Source organism: Miscanthus floridulus, chromosome 15 (genome assembly GCF_019320115.1).
Source record: "Miscanthus floridulus cultivar M001 chromosome 15, ASM1932011v1, whole genome shotgun sequence".
NCBI lineage: Eukaryota > Viridiplantae > Streptophyta > Magnoliopsida > Poales > Poaceae > Miscanthus > Miscanthus floridulus.
The window spans coordinates 20,208,436-20,218,309 of record NC_089594.1 but is presented as its reverse complement, the minus strand read 5'-3'; the positions used below and the strand labels follow the sequence as shown (position 1 = coordinate 20,218,309).

General features: G+C 47.2%; 1 protein-coding gene across 1 annotated transcript; it reads left to right on the top strand.

Moving 5' to 3' along the window:
* The first annotated feature begins 1,686 nt into the window (after positions 1 to 1,686).
* LOC136508528 (peroxidase 4-like) lies at positions 1,687 to 3,487 on the top strand. Its single transcript, XM_066503218.1, has 4 exons — positions 1,687 to 1,978; positions 2,110 to 2,301; positions 2,426 to 2,591; positions 2,948 to 3,487. The coding sequence occupies exons 1-4, from the start codon at positions 1,739 to 1,741 to the stop codon at positions 3,337 to 3,339; spliced, it is 990 nt and encodes a 329-aa protein (XP_066359315.1). The 5' UTR covers positions 1,687 to 1,738; the 3' UTR covers positions 3,340 to 3,487.
* Positions 3,488 to 9,874: the final 6,387 nt, after the last annotated feature.

Genomic DNA, 9,874 nt, shown 5'->3' with positions numbered 1-9,874 from the left:
CGTAGAAATGTCTAAAACATATATCCAGTGAAGCTATAAATATTACTTAAATATATATCCTGAATCAAAATGGCCTCTATATTGAAAAGTAGGCATTGCATTGGAACCTTCTCCACCAGCTGTTGAATATTCGATCGCTTTTATTTAGAAGCAAGATGGAGAGCATAGCTAGAACTGCTGAAATGAAAGTTTTTGGTACTCGTACGACTTGGGTCGCAATTGGGTTGTTGGATGCGTGAACTGCATGCCTGCCTCCTTGTAGCATGGAAAATTCAGTGGACTCTTGCTTGTCGATATTCTTGTAAAATTATTGTGAAAGTAGTGTACTCAAAACACAAAGTCCTCGTCCAGGCAATATATACATGCTGACTAATTAAGCTTCTTCACAACACCAACTGCTCTGACCTTGAGGCCTTGATCAGGGCTTACATGCTTGTCCTATTCACAACTACTCTTGGAAGCAAATAAAACATCCACAACATATGCATGCATCTCTGAGGGCCGGGGCTGTTGAGTCCTTTTCATATATTTAGTGCGACAAACAAAATAAATGAGGGCTACAAAACATAGTGACTTTATTTAGAACAAACAGATATTCCATATTTACAGTACCAGAGAGAGAGAGAGAGAGAGAGAGAGATTTGGAAATGTACTATTAGTATATGTGATCTTGATGGATAGCGTAGTCAAATTGTACAGTTTATTAAATTGTCAGTGCTATAGCTCTGGCCATAAATAAATTAAATACAAGTATATGACCATTGTTCTCCCCAAGCAGCCACTACCACTAACAGGCATCATGTCTATGAATTACTTCCATGATGGTGATGTGAGTTGAAGGGCGGGCCTGGTGCATGCGGTAGAGTCTTACCGTCTGTGATCGGAAGGTCCCGGGTTCGAGTCACGGTCTTCTCGTATTGCACAGGCGAGGGTAAGGCTTGCCACCGACACCCTTCCCCAGACCCCGCACAGAGTGGGAGCTCTCTGCACTGGGTACGCCCTTTTTTTATGGTGATGTGAGTAGATATGTATGACCCTTGGACTCTGAATGCTTCCGACTATGGACTATATCTGCATGGTAGCACAGTGTGCAGAGGAGCCTCTGAATGCTGATGTGAGCACATATGTAATTCTGTCTCTGAATGGTTCCAACCATATATCTGCAACTGTTGATGATCAAAATCTTGATCGGTTCAGCCGAACCGTCCCTATAGTAGGATGCTAGGGTAACTTTTATCAAACCATTCAGAGAAACACGGTTTGATACAATACATACGTTCCGATTGACTAAAAGCAAAGCTCCATGCTTGCACGCTTTCCTAAATTAAAGACAGTCTGCATACACAGTAGCAGACTAGCAGTGTGAATTGCGAAAGGCGCGAGTGATTCCTCGTAGCTAGCTAGCTGTTGCCTGTTGGGCAAGCAACCTTGATTGCCGGCTTTTCAACTCGATCGAAGTCCAACATAGTAGGTGAAGGTGAGGTGAAGCCGGTACATGACATGATCTAACCTAATCATATATATATAAATATATTCATGCATTCATGGAGTGCTTGGCTGCTTGCTATATACTACCTAGCTTCAAGCTTATACTAACAGACTGAGTCCAGGAGTTTCTGCTATAAATATGGATGTCCTGATGTCCATGTTCCCCAGCAAGCTAGCTACCTCCAGAGCTCCAAGCAATACACCTCACTGCACTCAGAGGCACAAAGACTAGCCTGTAGCCCTGTACGAGATGGCTGAAGCAACATCAGCTGCAAGATGCAGCGGCAAAGGCGTCGCTCTCCTCTTGCTCCTTGTGTTGTTGGCCGGCACCACCGGCACCTCGTCGGCGCAGCTGTGCACCAGCTTCTACTCCCACTCGTGCCCCGGCGTGTACGACGCCGTCAGGTCGGTGTTGCAGGCCGCCATCGCCAGGGAGCAGCGCATGGGCGCCTCCATCCTCCGTCTCTTCTTCCACGACTGCTTCGTCCAAGTACGTACATACAGTAACAGTACTCGCTCGCTCCGCCATTATAAATTAGTAATTACTAACACAATCAAGCAACTTGTGATTATATATATACGTATATATGTTTAATAATAATGTGATCGATCATGGTGTAGGGTTGCGACGCCTCGCTGCTGCTGGATGACACGCCCAGTTTCAGGGGCGAGAAGATGGCCAACCCCAACAACGGCTCCGCCAGAGGATTCGAGGTCATCGACGCCATCAAGTCCGCCGTCGAGAAGGTCTGCCCCGGCGTCGTCTCCTGCGCCGACATCCTCGCCATCGCCGCAAGAGACAGCGTCGTCATCGTAAGCCTAGCTAGCCGGCCCTTGTAGTATAGTATATTCTTTGAATCACTTCAGAGCTAGAAAGATGCATGAGACTGATGAACCTGCAACTGCAACTGATGGATGCATGCATGCACACATGCAGCTGGGTGGTCCGAGCTGGGACGTGATGGTTGGGAGGAGGGACTCAAGGACGGCGAGCTTCAGCGGCGCCAACAACAACATCCCGCCGCCGACGTCGGGCCTCGCCAACCTCACGTCGCTCTTCGCCGCGCAAGGCCTCTCCCAGAAGGACATGGTCGCGCTCTCTGGTGCGTATTTATATAATTCCCGCTACATTAGTAATTAACTACTAGCTGTAAATAAATAATGCAATGCTAATTCTCCAAGAAATTAAACTTGTCTCTCAACTTTGGAGACATGCATATAAGAATGTGAATTTAGCAATTCCACAGTACTGTTTCTCAATCACTAGCTCAATATAGATATCTGGCAAAGATTAAGTTTATGTGCTAGATTAAGTTAAGTGGTATACCAAGATATAAGTCATTAAATATCTCTAGTTTCAGCTATAGATATTTGTAACTTTGTCTCATGTTTAATTCATTCCAAGATATAAGTCATTAAATATTTCTATATGTGTCGCTTTGCCTCGATCTATTGCTAGGAGCTCACACCATTGGCCTAGCACGTTGCACCAACTTCAGAGCCCACATATACAATGACACCAATATCGACGGCAGCTTCGCAAGATCAAGGCAATCGGTTTGCCCTAGGACCTCAGGTTTTGGTGACAACAATTTGGCGCCTCTGGACTGTCAAACCCCAACTGTCTTTGAGAACAACTACTACAAGAACCTTGTTTGCAAGAAGGGGCTTCTACACTCTGACCAGGAGCTCTTCAATGGTGGATCCACAGATGTGCAAGTCCAATCATATGTTAGTAGCATGGGCGCATTCTTTGCGGACTTTGTGACCGGCATGATCAAGATGGGTGATATCACGCCAATGACCGGCTCCAATGGGGAGATCAGGAAGAACTGCAGAAGGATTAATTAAGAGGCAGTGCACACTAGCAACCTATCATTCTATCGATCTGTTGAGGATTTTCAATAACGTCCTACTTTCTTTCAAGATTGTAATCCTTCCATTTTACACAAAATTGTTAAATCATTATGTTGTACTAGTTTGTTGAGATTATGTCTGTTTGTTTAAATATAAGTAATAATCTATCATTTGTTATGTATATAAACCTTTCCCTATTTTTCTAGAACACGACTTCACGCGTATTTCATTAAGAAGAAGAGTGCCGAAAGAACGGCTTACACAACGCAACTACGGGAGGACCTATAGTGCCAGTTACAGAACCACAGAGAAAGTGGTTAGGAACCTAGCGACAAACAGAACAGAAAGAACGGCGGAAGGGGAGACCCGTCCACCACAACCCTATCCGACTGAACCTGCAAAGGAGAAATACAACATCGCTGGGCTGCCAACACAAGAGGTGAAGCCATGGTAGCAAAGCATCCACCAAGAGGAGAACGGCGGCAAAGCATCCGCTAGGGTCAACGCGCAAAGCATCCGCAAGAAGGGGCATCACGCGCATGGCGGAGCCCAAGTGACGTCGGCGGCAAAGCATCCATCCGAACAACAACGACGGCAAAGCATCCGTCAAAGAAGCAGCGGCAAAGTATCCACTGCGAAGAACCAAACGACTGTGGCAACACCCGGCAGGCTGGACAGATCCATGCGAAGAGTAGCTTGAAGTACACACAGACACAGCACAAGAAGAGCAACTCCGGCGAGAGCAACGGGAGATGGGCTGCAGCAGTGCTGCAGCGATGCCTTCAGGAAGGAAATTGACGTCCTCAGACGCCAATCAATGCTGGAAGAAGCACATGAGTAGGACTTTCAACCCCGGCCTGGCCCGGACGAACCGAAACTTCGGCGACGCCTCCAAGGAGGTAGATGGCACATGTTGCGCCGCCGCCGGCCCGGAGGAAACGTGCAGGGTTTTCGCTCAGTGGCACCCGCAGTGACAGCACCGACGGCAAAGCGCCAAAGTCGCCAGCACACCACCACAGCACTTGCCAGCAGCCCACCGGCCGCCGGCAACTCGACCTTCAGAGGAGGGCATATCTGGCCCAGCCACCACCATCGTGGTCCTAGACGCCACCAGAGAGGGGAGGCCACTGGCCGGCCGCCATCGCCGTGGCCCAGTAGTGGAGCACCGGCCTTGGCCACGGCAGGTTAGCCACCAGGCAACCACGGGCCGGCCAGAGCCAGGCCGGCCGCCCCGCGCACGCCCCGCGTGGAGGAGAGGCGACGCCACATGAAGAACGAGCGGACCCGCCCCAAAAGCCGTAGGAAGGCGCAGATCCAGCCAGAAACCACGACAAACACTAGATCCGGAGCAGAGCTCGCGAGATCCAGTCATGGAGGTCCCAAAGCCGCCTCGAGCTCGCTGGAGTTGATATTGAAGAGGAGGTGTGGTGGGGGGTGGAGAGGGGAGAGGGACGGGGCTGCGGTGGGAGGCCGTTTTTGGGCGCCACCGCTGGCCGCCGCCGCCGCGCGCCGGAGAATGGCAGCGGCCGGAGGGGTGGGGGTCCGGCGGCGCCGGTGAGGGCCCCCCTGAGTCGCCGGTTGGGGAGCGCTCGGGGGTGGGGGTTCTATGGGTACAAACCTTTTTCTTGAGTATATATATGCCATATACTTTTTGCATGTGAACAACTAAGGTGCTTTCTCCAGCTCCTGTGTACTAAATCGGTTAATTCTTTATTTACAATTGTTTGATCGAACACATATATACTCTAAATTAAAGCTAATAAAGATGCTGTAAAGTACGATGTCATAACATTATTATTATGTGATTTTTTTCTTGCTTTGACTGGTTCAAGATCGAGAGTGTAATTAATCTCGCGGCATGCATGTCTTAATTTCTCTGCGTGCTTGGTCTAACTTAGCCCCCCTTTGGCAGGGCTCATCGAGCGGCTTCTTGAGCGGCTCATGGTGAAGCCCTGCCAAACACTATAACTCAAAATGGCTCACGAGGAAAAGCCAGGAGAAGCCCCACCTTTTCCGCTCTCTAGGTTCTTCCGCCGATGAGAAGCCAAAAATAGTGGCTCATACCAGCTCATTCCTCCACCCAAAATACTAAAGTATGCATGTGCCCTTGCTATTTCACAGAAATTAAAACATTTGCCATCAGGCAAGCCTGCGAGCTCGGCAGCAGCGTGGAGGCGGCGGCGGGGGTGGTGGCCGGCGGACGCCATGGCGGCCGGCGGCGCGTGCGGAGCCCACGGCCGGGCCGAAGCTCAGCAGCCGAAGCGGAGCATGGCGGTGTGCCGAGGCCGCGGCCATGTTGGATCTCAGATGGCGTGCCGAGGCCACGGCCATTGCGGAGCTTGACTGCGCGAGCGGAGGCGGCATCCATGGTGGAGCTCGGCGGCGCGGGTGGAGCACCGGCGGCGGCGGCGGCGCAGACCCCTAATGTGCCAGCGGAGAGCACGGAGGTGGGGGCACGGGTGGTGCCCTGGACGCCGCCCAAGAGAGAAAGAAGGAAAGAAAGGCCGATCGGATTAGGAGAGAGGAGGGGAAAAGAAGGGAAGGCCGATCGGATAAGGAGAGAGAAGGGGAAAAGGAAAGAAAATGAAAAGGAAAATGAAGAGAAAAAAAAAGAAAAAGAAAAGAGAAAAAAAGAAATATAAGGGTATTTTGGATATTTGACATCTTCTTTCCAATCTGAAATGCCAGAAGAAGCCGTTTTGCCAAACGTTTTCGTACAAAATAAGCCAGAGTCAGAAAAAGCTGCTTTTCCATACGAGCCAGAGCCAGAGCTATTTTTTCACGAGCCAAAGCCATGCCAAACGGGGCCTTAATTTGCGGTGATAGCGACAAAGCAATGCAAGAAAGGTAGTCTAGGAGTAGGGCTACTATATATAGCAGTTAGGTAAGGTGCACGCGCGGTCACTATTTTCGTGCAAGCACACATGTCAATGTAGCTGTTGGTTTTTGTTTTTTACTTTGTTTTCCAAGAGGTTTATCAAGTACGAAGAACAATTGGATCTTATCGAGGTGCTAACTTCTGTTACGTACTAAAATAAACAGACCTTAATTGCTACGGAAGAACAATTGAAGAAAGCCCTTTGTGTTCAATCCGTGAATTCATAGCTTCTAACTAAAAGCATCATCAAGCATTTTTTGGTTACTACCCATGCATGAAGGACAGATTGAACACAAAGGGCCTTCTTCAGAGAAAAAAACTATGAATTCACGGATTTTTTTTTCTTTTGACAAAGCCAACCTAAGATTATGTTCTTTGTAGTCAGCAAGTTATGGAAGCTTTTGATCATGTCTTCGTTCATTGTGGTGCTTCTAAAGCTTATTGGGCATCAATCGGGCTGCACAAGTGCTGAATCTAGATAGCCTTGGTTCATTATTGAATCCCAACAATGAGCAGGGGGGTGAGTGTGTGTGCGTTGTGGGCGTCTACGTTGTACTGTGTAATTCTAAAAAAAACAATGAGCAGAGCATGTGTGCCAACGTGGTCGCTCAGGTAAGTGGCGGCAAGGAGCGGCCGGGAGATTCGACAAGGCACAACCCACTTGGTGCCCCCTTCGAGTTCCACAGCTTCTCCTCCGAGCTTCCCCTCCCTCTCTAATCTGCCTGTCTGCGTGAATGCATTCCTGGGATTGATCTAGAACAATAAGTGGGTCTCGTTCTATGATTGTTGTTGATTTTTTTTCCAATTTATTTTTGCTGTGACTTGGTTTTTATGGGCTGAGATGGACTATCGTGCTGTAGGGCTGCAGGGCTTATCGTGCCGGCATGACACTAGTAGAGAAACGACCTTTGATCCCATCTTAAAATTTGGCTTTAGTCCCGGTATTTTTCGCGCTCGGAACTAGAGATACCTTTAGTCCCGGTTTGTAGCTCCAACCGGGACTAAAGGACCCAGCTCAACGGCTACTGCGGCAGGCTTTTGCTGCAGGGGACCTTTAGTCCTGGTTGGAGCTACCAACCGGGACTAAAGGTTAACTTTTACTCCGGTTGGTTCCTCCAACCGGGAGTAAAAGTCTACTCCCGGCTGGAGGCTCTGGCCGAGACTAGGAAGGGACCTTTAGTCCCGGTTTCTGTCTCCAACCGGGACTAAAGGTCCCCTCCTATATAGCCCTTGTTCCTCCCCGAGCCCGAGCCACTTCGAGATCAGTGTTCTTGCTTCATCGCCGGCCTCTCTTCTTCCTCATCACCGGTGTATCACAAGATTTCTTCCATTCCTCCATCGATTCTTCGGTTCTGAAGGTTACCAACTTTATACTCTTATGTTTCATCAGTAGCTTATTTCATTTTATGGACTAGATATATATGGTTTTTTATGTTAGATTTTTTTATTTGTAAGCCAATTAAGCTCAAAATCACTTTAAAGTTTGCGTATTTGGATGAAGGAAGGTTAAAGTAGTTATTCAAAACTAGTATTGTGTTTTCAATTCTAGCATGCATAGCACACTTCATGGTTTGGAGATATAGAGAATTTTAGAGTTTTTTTAATTTTATTTGTTTATAAAATGAGAAATTTATATTATATTAAAAATGAGTATAGGGAGTAGATGGCAACTTCATCGGGTTCCAAAGCGACTGAGGCCGGACCTTCCTCTCATTGCACGCGGCAAGTGTGAGGAGAAGATTGTGATGGAGTACCGGGTGAGGAAGGAGTGTCCTAACAAGGGCCGTATCTTCTACAAGTGTCCGGATCGCAATGTGAGTTATTTTGTCGCATTTGATGATTATGGTTAATTTATACTTATTTTTATGATGATTGTGATTAAAGTTCTAATTTTTTGTTTTAATTTCAGTGGGATGGCATTGGATGTTCAGGCTGGTACTGGGAGGAAGAGTATGTTGAACACGTGCAAAACTCTCTTGCACAGGTGGCTACGGCGGCTGATGATGCAGTGATCCTGCGGAAGAAGCCCATAGATGTTGAACAAACGCATGATCTGTCTGTTTTAGTTGGGATTGGTCGAGAAATCCTTATGCTGCTGAAGTGCATTTTAGCTTTAGTTTTTTTGTGGTAGTTGGGATTGTCTACATTGTAGCGAGACTTTCATAAATTAATACCTTGTGTGGTGGCATGCATGTCGTATAATTAACTGATTATGTTCTAGGTTTTAATATGGTATGTATGTCATATAATGCAGATGAGCCGGCATTGGATGTACAATGCTAATCGCCGCTCCCAAGAGTTCATTGAGGGCGTGCATTCTTTCTTACGTGTGGCCGAGGCAAACAAACGCGATGGTTTCATGTGCTGCCCATGTGTCATATGTAAGAATTTGAAGGAATATGCTAGCTCAAGGAGTCTTCATTCACACTTGTTGAAGTCGGGTTTCATGCCAAACTATATTTGTTGGACGAAGCATGGAGAAACCGGGGTTGTAATGGAAGAAGGTGAAGAAGAACAATGGGACGATGATGACATTATTGCTGAATATGGTACCTTCAATGATACTGCAAAGGGGGAAGCTGAAGATGAGGTAGTGGCAGAAGATGAGCCCGCTGATGATCTTGGTCAAGCCATTCGTGATGCACAAAGAGAATGCGAAAGTGAAAAGGAGAAGATCAAGTTCGAGCGCATGCTAGAGGATCACAAGAAATTGCTATACCCAACTTGTGATGCGGGACAGAAAAAGTTGGGTACCACACTGGAATTGCTGCAACGGAAGGCAAAGAATAGTGTATCTGACAAGGGATTTAGGGAGTTACTAAAAATCCAAAAGAAGATGCTTCCAAAGGATAATGAATTGCCCATCACTACGTACGAAGCAAAACAGGTAGTCTGCCCTTTGGGATTAGAAATCCAGAAGATACATGCATGTCCTAATGACTACATCCTCTACCGTGGCAAGGAGTATGAGAAGTTAGATGCATGCCTGGTATGTCATGCATCGCGGTATAAGATCAGGCGAGATGACCCTGGTGATGTTGTGGGCGAACGTCCCATGAAGAAAATCCCTGCCAAGATTATGTGGTATGCTCCTATAATACCACGCTTGAAACGTCTGTTCAGAAACAAAGACCATGCAAAGTTATTGCGATAGCACAAAGAAGACCATAAGGTAGACAATATGTTAAGACACCCTGCTGATGGATCCTAGTGGAGAGCAATCGATAGAGAAATCCCGGAGTTTGCAAATGACGCAAGAAACTTAAGGTTTGCTTTAAGTACGGATGGTATGAATCCTTTCGGGGAGCAGAGCAGTAGTCATAGCACTTGGCCTGTTACTCTATGTATCTACAACCTACCTCCCTGATTATGCATGAAGCACAGATGATGGACGTCATTACTTAAGTCCTGCCAGCTACACGCTTAGCAAAGAAGAGAAGGAAAGCATGTTTGAATGCCTAGCAAGCATCAAGGTACCATCTGGATTCTCCTCGAATATAAAGGGTATAATAAATATGCCAGAGAAGAAATTCCTAAAGTTAAAGTCCCTTGACTGCCACGTGCTCATGACGCAATTGCTTCTAGTTGCATTAAGAGAAATTCTACCTCCAAATGTATGTCTAGACACCGTGAAGCTATGTGCATTCCTCA

Excerpts from the sequence above, each read along its gene's own strand:
- LOC136508528 (XM_066503218.1), top strand. The coding sequence starts at position 1,739 with ATGGCTGAAGCAACATCAGCTGCAAGATGCAGCGGCAAAGGCGTCGCT. Across the intron at positions 1,979-2,109 it reads TCCACGACTGCTTCGTCCAA|GGTTGCGACGCCTCGCTGCT; the intron begins GTACGTACATAC and ends ATCATGGTGTAG. Across the intron at positions 2,592-2,947 it reads GGACATGGTCGCGCTCTCTG|GAGCTCACACCATTGGCCTA; the intron begins GTGCGTATTTAT and ends ATCTATTGCTAG.